The sequence below is a fragment of the Triturus cristatus genome, chromosome 9 (assembly GCF_964204655.1).
Source record: "Triturus cristatus chromosome 9, aTriCri1.1, whole genome shotgun sequence".
Classification (NCBI taxonomy): Eukaryota; Metazoa; Chordata; class Amphibia; order Caudata; family Salamandridae; genus Triturus; species Triturus cristatus.
In genome coordinates, this window is record NC_140592.1 from 523,342,187 (window position 1) to 523,364,104 (window position 21,918).

At 47.6% G+C, this 21,918-nt stretch overlaps 1 protein-coding gene across 2 annotated transcripts in view; it reads left to right on the top strand.

Annotated features, from left to right (window-relative positions):
• LOC146798232 (endothelial PAS domain-containing protein 1-like) overlaps nt 1–21,918 on the top strand; it is a 522,541-nt gene that overhangs the window by 256,078 nt on the left and 244,545 nt on the right. For both annotated transcript variants that reach the window (XM_085625511.1, XM_085625512.1), the window contains exons 6-8: nt 7,224–7,402; nt 7,715–7,821; nt 8,817–8,964. In XM_085625511.1, the coding sequence (XP_085481637.1) occupies nt 7,224–7,402; nt 7,715–7,821; nt 8,817–8,964 (434 nt within the window). The remainder of the gene's footprint in view (nt 1–7,223; nt 7,403–7,714; nt 7,822–8,816; nt 8,965–21,918) is intronic.

Here is a 21,918-nt window from a genome sequence, read left to right on the forward strand (position 1 = left end):
CCATTCCATGAGACAACTTTAACCTTGCGCATATGAGCCAGAATTTGCTCCGTATGATGATGGCGCAGTGGCTTAAAAATTATCGCTCTTGGTTGCGTGGCTGATTTAGAGCGAAAGGTGGGAACTCGGTGTGCCCGTTCCAACTCAAAGTCTCTTTGGAATGAAATTTGCAGCGTAGAAGGAACCCATTTATATAAGAAATCAATCATAGAAGGTGCATCTTTCTCAACTTCCTCTGGAAGACCAAAAATGCGCAGATTAGATCTGCGATTACGATCTTCTTGATCCGTGAGATCCCTCCGCAATGCCGCCATTGAGCGCTCAAACTGGCAAAGAGACCTAGATTGTTTTTGTATAGTATCTTCTGCACCACTAATACGTGTTTCTGTGGCTGAAACACGAAGGGACAGAGCCTTGAGATCATTCCTGATGGCTGACACCTCCACTTGCAACAAATCTGTGTTAGTCTTGGTAGACTGCGCAATTGCATGAACATCATTAAGGCGCGTCAGAATAGTCTCAAGAGTGGAATTTGTGTCTTTTTGAGCAGCCTCCGGTGTAGGAGACACTTGTTTGGACCTCTTAAGAGAGGCTTTATTATCTTTGGCGTCTTTAGAATTTGGTGACAAGCCCATATTCGCAGCCAGAGAGCCCACAGTCACAGCGGGAGCAAAGTACCCCCCCTCAGAGAAATGAAGGGAAGAAAAAAGCCAGAGGAAACTAGTATACACAATATGTAAAATAGAAATGCGCAAAAAGTAGAGAGCGCACGATCAGCAACCAATCCAGGATAATAATAATGGCGGGCTTACATGACAGAGGAGAGAATTCACATCACAAAAATACCATGCCCTGCAGGTAGCAAAAATACGTCATCTGAAACTAAAAAAACCAAGAAGCAGGGTATCATAAATCATGGAAGCGCCATACAAAGGTATTGGAGGCGCTCTGAAGAGAGGTATAGTAAAATAAAATCCAAACTGCTCTCACCATAGGCAGCAAAGTAAATGAGGAAAGGAAAAAAAAAAAAAATCCAATATACACTTTATAAGTAAGGAAAAAAGTCACCAGCACATGTTTGCCACCATTCCTGACCAGTTCGAAGAAAAAACGTCGTCGTGAAGTGGAAAAACAAACATCTCCGTCAGTGAAGAAAAACAAAATGGCGGCCGCTCGTAAAAACACCGAGCTCCACCATAAACGGCATAAATACAGTCACCGGCAGTTTCAGAGCGCAGGAACGACTCTCAGGCAGCACACGACATCCTCAGAAGCATGAAGCCACATTTTGGCAGCAATGGGGCACTTCGAAGCAGTAGAAAAGAAAAGCCTCCGGCGGCCCTCGCTCGTCACGGAGCTCAAGCGCGATCCGCCATCTCGCAGCGGCGCGCAAGCCACGCCCCGTTCAGTCATAGTTTTGAATGAGCAATAATATATCCAGTTTCAGCGTCACACTGTCAGACATCTTAACTTCCTCTTTCCCTACCACACGCAACGCCAAATTCAAAACTATATAAATAGCTACAAGGTTCATCAGTGGGCTCCCACTCCTATGTATCTCCATACAACTATTTTACCATATCACACAATTTAATTTTATAGGCACACAAATACATGGATTGGTGCAGTAGAGTAGCAATATTATTGCGATCATTACATATATCTATTTTAAAACTATATATTGTTTAGTGTGGCGAACTCCCATTCACCTCGGAGAGGCCCTTATCCAACTGAGCACAGTAGCAGGCTGGTTTTTTATAGAATTTCCAGGGTTGCTTTAGGTCTAAGTCCAACTTTGGTTTTTAAAGGCTACAAAGTCGTGGAAAAGCTCTGAGTATGTTCAAAGCTACTGTCAATTATAGTAATGGCTAAAACAGAAGGGAGTTGAGAGATACAGCTCTTCAACACAGATGTCCAAACCCATTACTCTATTATTATATGATTTACCAAGTTCGCCAGTTGAGCTCATGATTTTTCTTTAAGCAAGGAATCACGCCAAAGATACCCACCCACTTTTCTCCCGGTCAGTACAAAACCTCCTCCTCAGCACTATAGCGCCATATCAAAGGTTTTCTGGGACAGATGTACAAGCCCCTTGCGCCACTTTTGCGTCATTTTTCCCATGTTAGAAAGGACGCAAAAGTGGTGCAAGGGGCTTGAAAATCTGACCCTCAGTGTTTACGCCATGAATTCTACATCTTGATCTCATTCCAACCACCTCCACGGTAGCCGAAAAAGGTAGTCTTAGATGATGCATATTGTAAATGCCTGCACATCTATTTTATGCCCATGGCATTTGCGAACGTCCAGGGTCGCCTTGCTAGGCGATTGGGCGCGGAATGAGCCCTTTCCTTAACGCTGTCACCTTTCCAGTTGCTTAGACACACTGTGACAGCCCAGGTGTCTTGAACTGCTGCTCTTTACCAGGGGAGCAGTCTACACATGGCACTTACCGGCCAATGGAAAGCAGCCCTCTTTGTCTGTCAGGACTCAAAGGTTCTTACCTACACCACCATACCGTTGTCTAGTAGTGGGCTAGTATTTTCTACAATTTGCTAGTCACTACAAATATTCAAGCAAAGCATTTACATGGGCTTGTCTATTGGCTGAAAATATTGCTATGGATAACTGTGTATAATCGCCCTAGGCCCTACTAGAATTGTAGTTTGAGCATTACCCAGCCACTGGCCAGGACTTACTCCTTCACCAATATTACAAAAATTAATTTAAGTTTATCTATTTTAGCATCAAAGGTGAAACTATAACACGTGCACCCGCGGTAATCATATAATAACTACCACTAACTACTACAACCATGATTTTTGATTGGAACCTCTGACAACCCCACTCCTTCAATCATTAAACTACCCATCACTATAATAACTTTCTCCTTGCGCTATTTAAAATTTTCAAATGCATGCAAATAAGGTGCTTGGATACCTATCATAGATTTAACTTGAAGCGTAGGGAAACCTTCCTAGGATGAATGCTGTGCTGGGCAAATATAATAGACATTCATAATTTAGCACTTTATGCAGAGAGAATTGTTAATAGTTTGTTATGCTAAAGATGTTAAATATGGTTATAACTATTGTTAAAAAAGAATGCCAGATGCGCATGCGCAGCAGTCCTACCGTGCAAAGCCTAGCACTCTTGATTCGTTTTCGATTAATTAAATTTCCTGTTTGTTCCCTTCAATCCAAACTTTTTGGCGATATTGCGCTCAGGGGAGAAATTGCAGGTGAATAAACTCTTCAAAAAGAAAGCTATGGCCAAACAAATATCTGTAGACATTCAAGCTCACTGAAAGAAATCATGCGATAACGATTTAACTTGGAAACATATGGCTCATATGATATCTCTATAAGTGATTTTAGCTCCCTTAATGAAGGTTTCTCACAAGATCTTCCATCGTCTGTCATTACTGCTGAAAATACTCCAGACACGGGCAACCCAGTTACCCAAAACTCTGAAGCACATTGCTATGTTCCTTTATTTCCTCTTTGACAGGACAACACCTCAGTAACCATGGAAACCGTATGGGTAACGCGTGAGATCATGTCATCATCATCGAAATACTTTCTTCGGTATTTCACAATGGACTGTTTACTTTTTTATAAGCCTTTGTCTGCTTTGAAACTGCGACGTGTTTTATAAGGCTTATGGCGCTCTTTTCTTGAACTTTGTAGTATGTATGTATGTTTGATTTGTTGTGTACTTTTATGGTTGTAAAATACCGAATAAAGTATTTCGATGATGATGAGATCATAAGTCGGGGAAAGATAGACTGTGCAGCAAGTAAGACTTCTCCTCTTGCTGAAACAGACGTCGTTAGCACACAGCTCACATACACCTGTAGCCGTGGGTTTTGTGGGGAGCCCTTTCCTCGTCTCTGGAGAGGGACAGAGAGGGCACCACAGTGCTGTGCCTCACCTGTGAACTTCGGGTACTGCTTGGGGGATCCCACTCAGACAAGGTCAGCAACACCTGCAGGGCAGGCTAGGAAAGTTTAAGCAGGGCCTTCAGGCTTCTGACCTAGCAAGGAAGAAACAGCCAACACTCATTTCTACACTCAGAAAGCACAAACACCAAGCAAGTACCACAAGAGACGAGGCCCAGAAGGTGTACTCCCAGGTTCAAGGGAGCTCTAGTTTACACAGCCAGGTTCTAGCAATGTGACCACGCTGCCCTGCCTATCACAGTCAAAGCATTTTCCAGAATCAGCCACTACGGACAATGAGGGCAGTCTGACAAGTCAGGGAATTTACTCTACAGAATGTAATGCAGGGGTCACTACCAACATTCAGGTGACATGGGGCTGCTTTGGTGAGATACCCCAGGTTTTCCCTACTGAAAGCCTGGGGAAACGAAGTACAGCCAAGGAAGGAGTGGGAATTGGTGGGGTTGGCATATTCCTCTGTGGACAGAATCCATCATCTATCTTGGAACCCGAAATCTTGAAAAAATACACTTTCATTAACCGCTACCAGTAACCCTAACAACAGATGCATGAGTAGTGTTCACAAAGCATTATGCAGCACACATTGAAATAGGAGTAAGTCTCTAAGAATAGTTTTTGTGCAGGAAGGTATCCCTTCTTGAACAAAAACGACACTGACCACAATGGAAACACTCTTGTGTTGTGATGCAAGGGAGCCTGCGTTGGCACAAGGCAGCCAAAAGTGCACCACCCCTACAAGAGTGCAGATATGGCGCATTTCTGTTGCCTTCGTTTGATACCATGCAACGCAGCAACTTCCAGTTCTACGATGCATCAAAGTTTAGTAAATCAGGGCCTCATTTAAGCAGAAAGGCCTGTATGAAGCTTCCCTAGAAGGAACCATGTGCCTCAAGAACTAGAAATATGATGCACCAGCCAGGGCATGTGCAATGGGGAGTAGTGACTACTGGATGTGGAGACCAATTTTGCATCTCCGTCCTGATGGTGCACCAAAAAGGGAGACCCTAGCACACATTTGCAGTTTGATAGGCAGGGCCAGACTGGGAACCCAAAGCAGCCCAGGCAATTTTCTCAAACATACCCTGGGCAAGCACTGTCTGGCACCCGGAGGCTGGAAACGTTTGCTTGCTGCTTTTGTTACTGGGGTCTGATACTGCTGCAAAACCAGCCTCGACTAACTAAATCGGTCCCCACAATTGCAAACTCCCAATGCCCGGTACGGCCATTCCAGCCCTGTTGAAAGGTCCCTGAGACACCAACTGGTGCCATTACTCAAAAAGGCAGCACAACGTACAAAAAATGCTGAGGTGACATAGCTGACCAAGTTGGCTGGGAATTTTATTCTTCAAATAGGTAAAAGGTGTTGCTCATTGGAACAGCTTACCAACCTAATTTGCTAAATGACTAATCAGCCATTGCAGACTGATTATTTTATTGCATGTCATTTGTATGCAGTGATTTAGACCTTTATGAAACAATGGAACTCTCTCCCCTTTGTTTCCGTAGTGAAGAAAACATTTGGTTTTACTAAAATTATATATAATGTACTTTCAGACAGCCCTCTTCACCTATTGGGTTTTTGGTTGTGTGATGCACATTTTTCTTTCTCCCACTACAGCATGGGGCAATATATCATCCCACTTCAGGTTTGTGACAAGCAACACGACCAGCCGTGTCCCAAAGTTGGCTCACAACTGCCAACCTTGGAAACCTGAACGGCCGTTTAGCATTCCACCCCGCACATTCCAACTTTAGAACATAGCATTCCGCCATTTGATAACTTCACTGTAAATTACAACATTCTGAAATCTCCCCAAATCGTTCATCCACTCAAAGTAGTTCCCTTCAGTACCAGGGACTATTATAAAAAAGTGTGCTATATGAGGCCAAAAAATATGTATTTTCTTTCTAGCCACTGTTTATTTATTAGTTTTATATAGCGCGAACTAGACCCGAGAAATCGGGCATCAGAGCGCTTTACATAAGCACAAGTTTCGTTACAGATGGACACATTTATTTTTGTTAGGCACGGGGAGATTAAGGGGCATATGTATCAAACCCTTTTCCCGTTCGCAAACGGGCTGATTCTCAGAATCGGACCGTTTGCGAACGGGAAAAGGCCTTTTGGGATGTATCATCCCAAAAGGACATCGCAAATTAGAGATTCACAACATTTGCGATTCTCAATTTTGTGATTGCATTTAAGAAATCGCAAATTGCGATTCCTTAAATGCAATGTATGAGCCTAGAAAAATTGCAATTTGGCCGTAAGAAATCGCAAATTACCACCAACTTCAAGTTGGTGTTAATTTGCGATTTCATAGAAAAATGCACTTTTTGGCATTTTTCAAAGTGCCATGTGACGCACAGACATGCCCTTAGGGCATGTCTGTGCCCCACATGTGCATACATACATATTTCAGGGGTGCAACAGGGTGTCCTTTTGACACCCTAGCACCCTTGAAATTGCATACTCATTTTGCGATTCTCAAATTGCGAATCGCAAAATGAGAATGTCTTCCCATTCATTCCTATGGGCCTCCTAGCCCATAGGAATGAATGGGAAGGTTTTCCTTAATTGCGATTAGCAATTTGCTAATCGCAATTAAGGAATGCCAAGGAATCGCAAAACATTTGCAAATTTTTTATTGCATCCCGTTTTGCAATTCTCAAATAGCGATTCCCTAAAAATCGCTATTTGAGAATTGCAAAAACGGAACTTGATACATATGCCCCTAAGTGATTTGCCCAGAATCACAGGATGTTGAGCGTCATTGCCGAGACTCGAACCTGGTTCCCCAGCTTCGAGGTTGACCGCACTAGCCGTAAAGCTACATCCTTTTATCATTTATATTGTGAAGGGCCTGGCATTTCCTGAAAAATAACATTTTTACAAAAACCTTGAAAAAACAAAAAAAAGGAATTGACGAAGCCTAAAGTCTGTCTGCCAACACAAACCTATTTGCTTTGGCAATGCTTGTTAATAGGTAGTATTGGTGTTGAGTCTGTCTTTCATATTTTAAGCCTTTTTTTAGTTCTCATTGGTTATGCCAATCTCAACAGCACCAAAAATCTTTGCAATTATGTGCTAAACAAACTAACACGGAATAACAATATAAAACTATACAAATTACATTTATTGCTTGACTTAACATAATAAATTGACTTTATGCGTTAGACCTCCCAGTGTAGAGTTGCCCAAGCGAGTCAAGTAGCTTAAATCCAGTTATCACACTTCTACAATTTGTTGACTCTTTGGCAGGTATTGCACTGCAGAGGACAGTCTAAGCCACTCTCCAACATGACAGGAGACCCTGGGGGATGCCTGGTGCTTTTGTGTGAGCCGATCTGTTTCCCCGGTGAGCCAGAAGAACCCCTGGTTGCTGACACCTTCTTGAGCCGACACACCCTTGACTTGAAATTCACACACTGCGATGAGAGGTGAGACTTCACTCCCTACCTGTAAGAGGCTTGCACCTAAACCCCCAAGTGTATTGACTACTTGATTAGTATCGCTATTTTGGCAGCACCATAACAGTGTGACTAATAAACCTACTGTGCTGGTGTATCCACTCACTCACACACTAGTGGTGTGAACTAGTGTTAGCAGGTGTGTTGATGACGACATGATGGGCGAACAAGGTGGAGGGAGTGATGTATATGTATGCAGCGATTTTGGGTCCTGGACTCTTGCAAACCCTTTAGGTTTCACCGATACATTTTCTTGTCATCTACTCTCTATATGTCCCTCAGGGTGGAAGCACTTCTTGGGTACAGCAAGAGTGAGCTGCAAGGCCGTTCAGTGTATGACTACTGCCACGCCCTGGATGGAGAACTTATAAGAAAATCCCACCAAAACCGTACGTATGCAGAGCCTGACCAACGCACCAGAAGTCACATACTCCAACATCTTGTTCAGGCATCATTTTCCGGTACAGCTGTTTACACTCAGGGGCATGCTTTACACTCACTGACAAGCAGTAGTGTCTAGTGCACTGGAACATAGTGAAAAGTTTCTAGTACACCACCGCACTGACATGGGTGTCAACCACAGACAAGCAGGACTTCCCTGAACTGGGGCACACAAATCGGACCTTCTAGTATACTCACACAAAGAAAGGAATAAAGATGACAAGGTGAGGCAAGGACACTCACCAACAGGTACGAGCCTACTGCATAATCAGTACAGTCAGGAATGTATTCTTCTGTCCCACACACAGCAGTGTCCTTCGTCCTTCTTCACACAGGCAGCAGTCTCCTGCCTTATCAAACGCAGACATCGAATGTGCAGCACACAGCCATGAGTGGGCAGAAGCATCATGTTTCACCAAGCACTAACTTACTACACAGTCCTAAACACAATTATGGTGAAGAACAGAGATGATGAAGTCCCGATGGCGCTGTCCCGCGCAGCTATAGAGGAGTTTGGCTCTGGTTCACCCCTCACCTACCCAGCCAGACGTCAGAATCTGTTTTTCCTCGTCACCCTACTGTGCCTCCTATACCCTCCCCCTCCTCTTCCCTCCATTATTCTCCTCTACCTCCCCTATTCCTTCCCTCTCTCCTCTATTCTTCTCTCCCCGTGCCTATTTTTTCCTCATGTGTATGCTATGCTTTTGTACTCATGTAATTCCTGTAAACAAGCTCCAGTAACTGATGTAACTTTGTAACCATGTTCTGAAACAGTGTTTCTTCCTCATGTAAAGCGCTCTGATACCTCCGGGTCTAGCCAGTGCTATATAAGACTCAATAAATAAATAAATAACCAAATAAATAAATAAGGTTAAACTGTAAAGGAGAGAGGCAAAGTGATTTTTTTTTCACACAACTATATTCAAATGTTTTGTTTCCACAGTCTTAAGCAAAGGCCAGATGTCCACTGCACAGTACCGCATGTTGTCCAAGCACGGTGGCTATGTCTGGATTCAGACAGATGCTACAGTGATCTACAGTGGTCGCAACTTCCACGCCAACAGCATTGTCTGCATGAACTACATCCTCAGGTGAGTCTCCTAATGCACCAATGCCTCTGGATACAGCTGTAGCACATTGGCGTTATACGCACTAGGACTTGTGGTTCTGGGGAGGGCTCTAGACAGGAGCTGCATAATATGCTGGGAGGTGTCAAGGTGTGGTTATCTGAAAAGGAGGATGTAATGCGCAGTGGGCAAGGGTATGCTGAGAAAAGAAGGATTGTTTAACTATAGCTCCCGTATGGTGTACTTCATCTGCATGCTCCAGGGCTCGGAAATACGCTACAACACCAATATGGCATTCACGGTTGTAGTCCGCCAAAGACTCCTAAGTGCTGTTTTATTGACCTCTTTCATTAGCTAGCCCTGTAAAACAGTAAAATAAACAATACCTCCCTTAGAGAGGCTGAATTAGGCCAGCACACACTGAAATAAATATACTCCGTGTACGTCACATTTGATCACTGTACTTTTCGCCATACACCCTTACTGAATCAAGCTCGATAAAGGATTAAGAAACCAATAATTTTGCTCCCCAACATGTTTATTTTTCACTAGTATGATATGTGTTTTTTGGGTCTTGCCTTTCCCAAGACCTTATAAATTTACTAGAATTATTTGTATAATATGCTTACTTATAAGGTCTTTCAACCAGCCCAGTGCTTAATTTGTAAAAGTATAAGTCCCATCTCACTGATAATTACGTTAGGTTTAGGAAAAAGCTAAAAACATGGCTTTTTTTCATACTTATCGCCTTTTTCTGACTTCGGCTTGATAGGCAGTTTCCAGCGCCATGACATCCCCAAGGGGATAAGTGTTGCACTTTACAAATACAGCAAGTAAATAAATAAATAAACATGTCTCCATTAGGGAGGGATAAACTAGTCCTATATCCTGATAGATAAATGTAAACGTCTGTGGACATTACCCACTGCTAGAATGATAGGCAACCCTGTCCACATCCAGAAGCACCCAGTTGCCAGGCATGCTGTTCAGTGACAGACAAAGGCAGGCCTATTTATGCAGCCTCTCAATAGCTAACGTTATTTTCCTTGGAATGCATGCTTAATGACAAATCATTAACTAAACCAAATGCACTGTATTGCAAATCCTCCTCCAACTAACCATTCTAAAAGCTGTGTTACATGCAAAGAAAAGAAGCTAAACATCATGCCTGCTGTAAAAAATTTCCTATACATTTTTGGCTGGAGTTTTGATTTTCCGTGCTGTATTTTACTGAAACGGGAATGTGCAATCACTTAATTCTTAATGAAGGTGAATCATCGCCCAATCTCATGATGTTAAGCATGAAGGAGCGTGGCCTGCATATATACAGATTGATTATTGTATAGTCAAAGTGAATGTATGTGCTGGCATGAGTGCTATAAACCTTAACATTAACGGCTATTTTTTCCGTAAGCCTTCTTCAACATAGACCATTTTTCTAAAAGCTGTAAATAGATCATCCGTTCAGTCGCATCCCTGGCCTTAACTGCCTGTGCATGTCACTCTAATCCAAGATAATCATGACGATTTTGTTCCATCTCTTGGACTGAACGCCTGCTCTGGGCCAAAATAAACTGCAGAGTCGCCCCTCTAATAAAGGCTTCTATACAGTCACAGACTACATGGGCCGCTGCAGTACCCTTATTATTACCTAAATATTCACCAAGTGCTGCTCTGAGATGGGTACGATACAACCCGGTTGTTGAGTAAGTGCCTAGGAAATGAAAAAGGCCTACGAGCACCCCTTATGCTCTGCTGCTTCCAGAATGTTAACACCAGGGGGTTCTGATCAGATGTTACTTTGGGACAGATTTCCATATGTGCGCTTGTCAAGAGTGATCTCTTAGCAAAAATCATATAAATACGTGAATATTGTTTATGTGGATTAGAATAAAACGTGAACCCTGGAAGCGCAGGGTAGAGCGTCCTCCAAACATCGTCAAGTTGATGGATATGCATGAGTTCGACGATTACTGCTCAAGTTCTATTTGTAGTATTGCTCTTCTGATCGATAATACAGTTAAAATCCCCCATAGCATTCAAATCCTCGTCCCACCCCAATAGTACAGTACTTAAAAAGTAAAAAATGTCGGGGTTATCGATATTCGGACCATAAACCAGACAGATGGTGAATGTGTGCCTGGAAATCAACAGCTGTGCTATTGCCCATCTCCCCTTGGGATCTGCAGTACTGAGACATGTAAATTCTTGGACTTCAACAAGGCAACCCCCCGGTTAGAGACTGATTGGGAGGTGCATACTAAGACATCAAACCCTAATTGATTCAGCATGGATCTATCTTTATAGGCCAAGTGAGTTTCAGTTAGGCCAAGCATCTGTGGCTTAAAGGCCAAAAGTTCCTTGCGCACTAATCGTCGCTTTCCTAGCTTGGTTTAGTCCCGCAACGTTCCAACAGATGAACTGAGAAATTGATTAATTTTCCCTCTGCTACATCCCCCTTTTGCGCTGTCCCTTTGCCACGTGTCATCTACATATAAAATTCCGACTGTACCATGGCTATTTACCCCCCCAACCAACCCTTCCCCACATACATGCCAGAAAAGGAGCTTGGTGTTAACCTCTGGTGGAAGCAACCCCAGCCCAGCTAAACCCATTCCCATTCCCCAGTTCTAACAGAAAAGAATCATCCCCCTCCCTTGTTTTCGATGAATGACAGCTTACAGAGAGCAACCACCCGAGCTCCCAATCCCCCAACCACCTTACCCCTGTCCCCCTCAAACAACCTCTAACCACAATAAACCACCACGTGTAGAAAAACAAAGGGAGTTTCATTTCAGAAAAGAAAAACAATAAAGAAAATGTCCAATAGGTCCATACAATCCGAACGAATGTCTCCTCAAAAACTCCTATTCACCGTTGAAGCCCCCCCATCGGATATCCGAGAGCTCCCCCCCAACACTAGGTTGAACCGCTAGACCCCCTTCGAGTTAAAGCTTGCTTTGCCTCCATCTCTGTGTAGAAAAAGTACGACTGCCCATCTTTAAATACTTTCAATCGAGCGGGTTCCTGCAAAAATACTTGTGTGCATACTGTTTTGAGCGGGTCTATCACCGTCAATCCATTGTTGGCTTGCAGAGATCCGACCTACAGAATATAGACATTGAGTCCAATTTGACAGGAGCAGTGGGGTAGGCTTTAAAATATAGCGCTTTAACAAAGCAAAACATTGCCTATATATACCAATATAGGACCTGGATGGAGTGACCTGCCTTGAAGCTGTTGTGGGGTGGAGGGAGGTAACCGATGCGCCCGCTGGACCTGTGAATCCATATCCCAATCAGATAGATCTGGAAACGCCTGCTGGAATAAACTGACTAAGTAAGCCCTGGGGTCCGAGCCTTCTATCCCCTCGGGAACACCGAAAACCCTCAGATTGTTGCGCCGCTGCCGATTTTCCATGTCCTCGACATTAACCTATAAGGCCGTTATCAGGGCCTCTTGGTTTTTAACAGAACCTGCAGTAGCGGTGCTATATTTTTCCACAGTCATGACCCTCTGCTGCAGATTAGAAACGTCTGAGGAGAGTGAGGCGACCTTAGTAGTGGCGTCCGTTAATGCCTGTTTGATATCCCGGTTGTCGGCAGTGGCTTGGAGATAAAATTCTTGCGCTTCCACTCTCTGGGTAGTTAGGGCCTGCAAGAATTTAGATAAAGAGGGTTCCTCATAATTATCGGATCTCATGTTGTGGCCTGGCAACACAGCTATAAAGTTCGATTGATCCACAGATGCTGGAGTAGGAGATAAAGAAGCCTGAATAGGTATATTGGGGGACCCACCAAAGATTCCACCATTACCTACTGATTGAGCGAGGCCCAGCCTTGCAATCTCAAGATCAGATTGGGGAAGTTGGGATATCGCCTCAGGCAGTTGGACCAGGGCATCATAACGGCCATGAATAGACAGTCTGGAGACTAGGGCTTTAACCTCACCCTTAGAAGCCACCCACCTACGTAAAGGGCTAGTGGCGTAGCCATCCTTAACTCGAGTTGGGGCCGTGCTTTTGAGGCACTCCTCCGTATTACTAGGACCAAGCTTCAAGACCCCCGTCCTCACCCTCCTTTGCCCCCTCATTTAGCCCCTTCGGCCTCTTTCAGTCCTTTACCTCTTGAGGATTTGTCCCCAGCAGGGGAACTGCCTAAGGTTGTTTTGGACTTGACTGCAGCTATAGGCGCATTAAGTTCCACAAGTTGATCTACTCGTTCTCGGTCTAGATCAGATTCGGCAGGTCTGGCAGGTTTTGGGGCATTCTGGCAGGTAGCCGATGTCCCGAGTTGTGCCCCTGATAAGTCTGCCTCTGAATTTGTAGGAAGCTTGGTTTGTTTCAAATGTGATGAACTCTGAGACTCAGAGGAGGCCAGTATATCTGCTGCCTGGCTAAGGTCCACGTCGGCCGAGCCATTTACATCATCCTGTAACACTGAACTTATGCTATTTAGACCTGGTTGAAAGCATATGGTTGTTACAGGTGAAGGTGAACCTCTAGGAAGCAAGAGGGACACAACATGCGCTGGGTCTTAAGAGTCAATATAGATGGGGGGGCTCAACCCCTCGGTGTGACCCTGGATCTGATGCTTACTGTATTTGTTGACATTCCCAATAGCAGGACTGGTTGGGCAGTTTGCACAGTATCTCCATTCCCCCTGGGCTGCTGCAGAGTTCTGTGCCTCGCCCAGCTCATCTTCCGAAGTGGAGTTTGTGGTCCCAATGGACTGAAGTAGCCTGCCAGCTTTCCCCAAGCGCTGAAGCCAAAGGATTGTTCTCCCCAGCTGAGAATCCGGGGGTGCCTCAAATACTTTTCCTGGCCCCCCTGTGTGGTCGGTAACGCTCCGCACCACAGCTGCAGATTCCTCTCCACTAGTCAACACAGCAGCTGGTCCCCCAGTTCGACCGCGTCCCTTCTTTACTGCATGCCGCTGAGGAGCCATCCCGCATCCAGGTGCAGCCGGGGCAGGATCATTGGCGAGGCCGTGCTGGAAGCCGTAGGAGCTGCGGTAGGTAAGCGAAGCTGCGGAGCCCCACCTCACCGATCTGCCAAATGGATGAAGCCACAAACTGGTGCAGAGCACAGCTGGCACATCTGTGCTCATAATAAAGGTGACAAAGATATTCGATGTCTTCCGTACAAGTGGTTTTGCTAATTATTGGCCGTGGGGGTGGGGGAGTCAATCTGCCATCTTCCTTTCCCCGGATGCTATAAACCTAATGTCACTAATGTGTGCATTTACTACAAACTCATTCTCATAAATCAAATGTGTATTTGTTAAATGCCAGTCACTTGTAATATCTAAACTGGCACTTAATCCCTTCTCAAGTTCTCATCTATTCGTCCATACTCGTTGATAGACACAAGCTTGCGAGAAATTATAAAATGTAATAATAGCCTCAGATGTTTTGTTCTACGCTCCTAGTATTATTTATCCGGGGAGTCACCTCTATTCAATACCATTTAATTTTAAGACACCACAACCTATGAATTTATTTTATCAGGCAAATCATTTTAAAACACAGACCAGATGCTGAAAACATATGTGAGAAACTAACACTGAGTCTGGCTTCTGGAAAACAGCAATTCCCATGAATATCACTTACTAAAACTTCCGGACCTTTTACAGTCCGGAATTTTTAGTCAGTGATATTCACGGGAATTTATCGATCGCTTCATGTCTACTAACGCTCCCGACAATAGACATCTTTAAAACCCAGTCTAACTAGTTGCATCGTCGTTTTTAGTAAGCACAAATATTTTTTCATGAATATGACATAAAAATTGTGCATATGAAGCCAAAATTGCTTGGCACCGGCTTACAAGATCCTACAAAATGCAAATAAATCAGAATGAATTGCCATCATGTAATAATCGAAAGAAAATTCTCTAAATATTGCTACTTCTAATAGCGATATATCACGCTCCTAATTGAATGGAACTACCGACTGCTGTTGTCCTTTTATGTCCTTTGGTTGATGACAGTGTCCATGCCACTGAGCGACAGTCACCTACCCAGATGCCCTCATGCATTCGCCCAACAAGAATAGCACAGATATCGGCTTCCTTGGAGCACGACCTGAGTGATGCTGTTATAACCTCTTTCACTGGAGGCATTGTGTCTATAGCAAGGAAAAGGCAGCTGCCTGTGACAACACATTTGGCAAAAACATTGGCAAAGACAATAGGTTTGAGGTGGACCGCTGATCTTATGGCTTTTGGAAAAGCTTAGTACAGAAATAATTCAAAGTTTGCTGGGAGGGTGTGCACACACGTACACATGAGTTGCCAACTTGAAGTGTGTTTTTTGTAATAGATTTTTTTTAAAAATCATACATAGAAGGCCTCCTGCTCATCTACATGAAGTGCTAGTATGGGTGGCCATCTTTGAATGCGAGTTAGATTTTATTGTGTATAGTTAGTTAAAACCATTACAATTTTCCCTTAAAATCATCAATTTAACAAAACATTCATATTTACATTTTCAATATCCGAAGAATAGAAAGACATAAAACGTCTAAAATCCAAGAGAAATTTAAGCTATTATACCAGTTGATGCCAGATACTAGACCTCCACCATTTCATATTTTGGGTTCAAGTGCAAAAGTTGCAAATATGCGTACCGCTGTAAACATGGGACTGTCTAAAGTCAGCCTAACACTAACAGAATTTTGACATTGAGAGAAATGCACTGCAAGCTTGTTAATACCAAATATAACGTTATACTTCTACGCTGAGCCCTTTATGGCGACCACCAGAATAAAGATTTGTGCAAAATTTACAGGTATTGTGATGGCCATATAATAATACACACTAAAATGAGCATTATATGATAGTTTTTTGTAATAGTGTGCTGACTAGTTGCAGAAATTTAGCTGCCCTACATGGAAACTGCAAAGTCTGGCTATTTAGTAATTAAGCCTGGGCAAAGCACTACGCTACGCTCGCGTAGTTTGCGAAGTTTGCGCTACTTCGCACTACGCGAATTGCACGTAGCACAGTGCAAACACGCGTAGCGTTGCATAGTGCAGCGGTCATTTTTTGCTTGCTCGCGGTCCTCAACGTCAAGTTGGCGACCGCGAGCAAGCAAAATGACATTCCTGCGAGACTTTTTCCTCGTTCGCTATCAGCAACATCAAGTTGGCGATCGCGAGCATGGAAAATAAACCTCCCGGCGAGATTCTCAACGCAGGGAGGTCAGGTTTCTCATTGCGAGTGGTCGCGTATGCTCGCAATCGCTCGCGATGAAAAACTACCAGTCCGCGTTGAGAAAGCTGCCGCTCGAGTAAAAATCTACTCGAGCAGCAGAAAACTACAGCTCGCACTGTGCAAGATGCCGTTTTCAATGATTGCACAGTGCCGGATGCTTGTCCGCACTGTGCAATCATTGAAAACGACATCTTGCACAGTGCGAACAGGGTACAACGCAGTTCGCGAAGTGCTACGCGTAGCTCGCGTAGTGCGAAGTGCACTTTGCGTAGCTACGCGTAGCGCTACTTCGCGAACTACGCCCAGGGTTATTTTTTTTTTTTTTTTTTTTTTTTTTTGAAAAAGTTTTTATTGAGCAATAATTCGGTTACAAGTACGGGCCTACAACCACCCGGGCCGGCCGCTAGGTACAGAAGGAAATCTACACATATCAAGGCTACAATCAGATCCCAGGGCACTGCCCCGCAGTGGCTTCAGATAGTTCTCGAGGAACAGGAAGCGTAAGTCCAACAATCACAAAAACAAAAAGACAAACAATAAAAAACAAAAGGCGAGTTATGAGGGAAACCAGTGCGGGTCAGGCTCCCCCCGGGAAACTCCAGTCAGGACAATTGAGCAAACCGCGAAAGAGAGGAGTACCGGGAGGCCGGGGACGGAGGGGGGGGGGAGGGGGTCAAGGGAGATGAACGTCCATATGTAGTTGTCCCAAAAGGCGCCAGGAGCCATCAAGGGTCAGGGGGACATGGCGATATCAGTGTCTACCAGGGGGGGCGTACAGATGCCTCCGCGATACGCGTTCCATTGCCCCCAAATTCTACCCCATGCCCCCGGCTTGCCACGGGCCACATACACAGTCTTCTCCCTAAACATACACCAGTCCATATTCTCCTTCCATACTGACACGGTGGGCGGCCGTTGAGCGCCCCAAAGTTGCGCTATGTCCCTCTTGGCAATCATGTTCCCTAGGGCCGCCCACCGAGTCTGAGCCGCGCTGTAGTCATTGGGCTCCCACACATTCAGGACACAGCGACGCACCTCCGGCAGCAGCACAACCCCAGTGACCTGTCCCATAACCGTGTGGACCCGGCGCCAGTAGTCCGCCACCTCGCGGCACTCCCAAAGGATATGAAGAAAGGTGGCGCTGAGCCCACACCCTCGCTTACAGAGCCCGTCGCCGGAAAATCCCCTCGAGACCAAGCGCGGACCCGTCACATACACCCGGTGGAGAATCTTGAGCTGTACCAACCGGAGACGAGCCGGAATGGCAACCTCCTTGGGGGACGACAGTGCAGACTGCCAATCTTCGTCGTCCAATTCCACCCCATCCCCAGTCCAAGCCTCCCGAAGGCGCACAAAAAGGTCCGCCCGGTGATTAATTAGTTTTTTATAAATTAAAGAAATAGTACTATCAGGGACATGTCCGTCAAGTATGCGGTCCTCGAGGGGCGAGGAAACAGGGATCTTGGTCCCCTCCCCGAAGACCGAGAGCAGGGCGTGTCGAACCTGGGCGTAGCGGAAGAACTCCCTGTCGGTCAGCTCGTATTCGGCCTGGAGCACCGCGAAAGTCTTTACCGCGCCCTTATGCCACAGGTCTCCCACTTTGCTGATACCAATCGTGTCCCACTGGTCAAACCCCTTCGTGGTCCACAAGCTGCCCAGGCGGTCGGAGGCAAACAAGGGAGTAGCACATGTTAATCGCTCACTCCAGCCCATGGCCGCAGTGGCAGCCCTCCAGATCCGCACCGCAATCCTAGTAGGACCCGTAAGGGTCCGGCCAGCCAGGCGGGAATAAAGTGCCCTGTTGTAGTTCCCGCCGGGAAGCAGGAACTTGTCCATCTCGTACGCCGGATTCAAGCCGGGCGCATACGTGGCGTGGTTAATGGCAGATAGCTGCGAGGCCCAATAGTACCTGCGGATGTCAGGAAGCGCAATGCCCCCGTCATACCAGGGGAGAGTGAGCTTGGCAAGAGCAATACGCGCCCGCCCGTCCCACACCAGTCTCCCCTGCAGGCTCTCCACCTCCCGAAAGTAGGCCACTGGGATAACGTCGAAGGAGTTCTGGAGTGCATAGAGGAACCTGGGAAGGGACATCATTTTAAACAGCGCGGCCCGACCCAGCGGGGACAGGGGGAGCCTGCACCACCGGGCCGTGTCCTCCCGCAGTCGCCGAAGTGGACGCAGGAGATTCTGCTCATAGCGAGCCACCGGGTCCAGCGAAACGTATATCCCCAGGTACTTAAAGCCGCTCAGAGATATTTGAATCGGGAGCCGAGGCGGCAGGAGAGGAGGACCACCAGAGATGGGATAAACGCAGGATTTAGACCAATTGATCGTGAGACCCGAATTGTTCCCAAAGGAGGTCAGAACGTCAAAGAGGACGTTGAGTGACTGCCGCGGTGAGGTGAGATACAGGAGAATGTCGTCCGCATACAGCGAGACCCGATCTTCGAAGCCCGGGCCCCACCGGATCCCTCTAAGCGAGGGCTCCCAACGGAGCCAGGCAGCGAGTGGCTCCAGGGCGAGAGCAAAAAGCAACGGGGACAACGGGCACCCCTGCCTCGTGCCCCTGCCGAGGGCAAAGGGCCGAGAGACCCGCCCATTCACCACCACTTGAGCCATGGGTCCCGTGTAAAGGAGCCTCACCCAGCCAATAAATCCCTCTCCAAAGCCGAATTTATCCAAGACGGCCCAGAGGAATGGCCACTCAATAGTGTCAAAGGCCATCGTGGCATCCAAAGAAACCAGCACGGCCGGTTCGGAGAGGAACTCCGCCCTGGCAAGGGCACCGTGAAGACGCCGCAAGTTAAGAGCGGTGTTACGGTGCGGGATAAAGCCGCATTGGTCCGGATGAATAAGGTCGCACACGACACTCAACAATCGATTGGCCAGGACTTTCGCCAGGATTTTAGGCTCCGCATTGAGCAGTGAAATAGGCCGGTAAGAAGTACAGCGGTCTCGCGGCTTGCCCTCCTTGGGGATAACGACTATAGTGGCCAAGCGCTGGTCGGCCGGAAGGGAACCCGCCGCAAGAGAGTCGCGGAACATGCGGCTGAGGAAGGGCGCAAGCTTATCAGGACGCAATTTGTATAGTTCAATGGGCAGACCATTAGGACCCATAGCCTTGCCCGAGCGAAGGGAACGGATCGCGGTCGCTATTTCATCCGACGACAAGGGGGCGTCCAGCCGCTCCCGGTCCTCAACGGACAGGCCGGGCAGAGCTATATCTCTCAGTAGGAGGCGAGAGTCATCCTCATCCCTGTCAGTCACCGGGGAGTACACCGCCCGGAGGTGGTCAGCGAAACATTCCACAATCTCATCCGGCTCAGTCACACACACACCATCCGCAGCACGCAACTCGGGGACAACACGATTCACTCTCTCCTTTTTGTCCAGCCACGCAATCAACTTTCCCGCCTTGTCCCCCGCGTCATACAATCGGCCCTGCTGCTCCCTATACATAGTTTTGGCCGCGTCAGTGACCAGGGACCTATATTCGAACTGTTTCAGGCTAAGGGCATGTAGCCCGTCCGGAGTAACATTCGCCTCCAAGGCCGATTCCAACCCCGAGATGTCAGTCTCCAGCTTCACCACCGCCTCGCTCCTAACCTTCTTGGCCACCACTATCTGGGCGAGGGCGTGTCCGCGTATCACAGTTTTAAAGGCTTCCCAAAGGGACAACGCAGACGACACCGACCCCTCGTTTTCACTGAAGTATTGGTCCATGGCCTTAACCAGGCTGTCACGAGTCGCAGGGTCCCGCAGGTACCAGGGGTTAATAGGAGCTATCCGCCCTGCGGACCGCGACCCGGTGTCAAAGAGAAGCCACAGCGGAGAATGGTCGGAGATACCACGCGCCAGGTGTCTGACCTCTCGAATCCGACCAGTCTGCGCCGCGGGCATAAGGAAGTAGTCTAACCTGGAGAGACTCCCATGCGCCCCCGAATGAAAGGTGAACTGACACTGGGTCGGATGCATTAGTCTCCAACTGTCCACCAAGCCGAAGGTCTCCAACATCCCACCCAGCCATGACTGGGCAGCGGGGAGGGTCCTTGGTGGGTGACGATCCAGTTCACCCGAAACCACAGAATTAAAGTCCCCGCCCATGAGCAGGAGGCCGTCCGGAAGGTCAAGCAGCATTCGACCCAAGTCAGTAAAGGTGGAGTTCTGGAGGCCCGGGGGGACGTAGACTGAAACCAGGGTAAGGGGCTGCCCCTCCCACCTCCCAATCAAACACACATAGCGCCCTCTGTCATCCGAGACTATCCTCGTGATCTCCACCGGAAGGGAGGTTCGCAGGAGAATGCCCACCCCCCTGGAGCCAGTTGTGAAACCAGAATGGGCTACGAGGCGGTATCCCCCCCTGTTCATCGCATGGCAGACATTGCCGACCAAGTGCGTCTCCTGGAGAAACACCACATCAGGAGTCACACGACGCAAATATTGCAGTACAACACCCCGCTTAATACGGTCCCCCAACCCATTGACGTTCCATGACATAAGCCTCAACCCGTCTCCCCCCATCCCCTCCAATAGATCAAGAGGCCCCCAGCCCGCAGCACGGTTCCCAAATATGGACAAAAAGCAATACCTCGCCCTGTAAACAAAAAACACACAACAAAACAACCCCTCTTCCCCCCCAACCCCACCCCAAGTCCAACTCCCCCCACCCTGCACCCCTGCGGGCCAATGACCCCCCCCCAACTTGCAGTGTGCCTGTCGCCCCCCTAACCCCATTCTACAAAAAGACCCCGGAGGAGGAAAGGGACCCGAACCCGCCCGCACCCCTCACGGGTCCTGGTAAGACACAGTATGCAAAAGAAGTAAGACCCAACTGTACAGTGCAAAACCGCAAAAGCAAGGACCAAATGTCAGTCTAAGGGGACCCGTCACCTGCGGTGCCCCCAGAGGGCCCGGGCCGGCCATCCCCGTCCGGCAGCGAGTCCAGCCAGTCACTTGCGGCCACAGGAGAGTCAAAAAAGGCTGTCCGCTCTCCATGCTCCACTCGGAGTTTCGCCGGGTAGATCATCGAATACTTCAGGCCTAGCTCGCGGAGACGGCGCTTCACCCCTTGGAATCCCATCCGCTGTTTCTGGACCAGTTGCGTGAAGTCCGGATAAAAATTGATGGTCGAGTTCTCGTAGCGGACCGGGCCACGGGTCCGTGAAGCCTGCAGAATAGCGTCGCGGTCCCTGTAGTGGAACAGTTTAGCCACGATAGGCCTCGGGGGGGCCCCCGGCCGCGGCCGGCCGCCCGGAACTCGATGGGCCCGCTCCACGGCGAAGAATTTGCTTAGGCCAACCGGGGACAGCTGTTGCAGGATAAGTTCCTCGACCACGAGGTCCACCGGGCGGCCGTCGGAGGACTCCGGTACACCAATGATGCGGATGTTGTTGCGTCGGGCCCGTCCCTCGAAGTCCTCAAGCCGCCGGGCCATATGGTCGTTGACCACTCTAATGTCCCCAAGCGCGGCCCGCAGATCCGACACCTCCGCACCCAGGGTGGAGGTCCGTGTATCAAGGGCCTGGACCTTCTCGTTGGTTTTGGAGAGGTCTGCCCGAATCAGGGTGACATCGATCGCGACAGTGTCGATCTTACGGGCCAGGGCCTCATATTGCGTCGCGATGGTTTCCCTGATGCCCTCGATGGCGCCCATAATGTCCTGCAGGGAAAGTTCCGCAGAGACGGTCGTGCCTCCCCCTGCAGCATCCGGGGAGAGGCCAGCAGCGCCGGGGGACCCCCTGCCCTGGGTGTAGCGGTCCATGTTG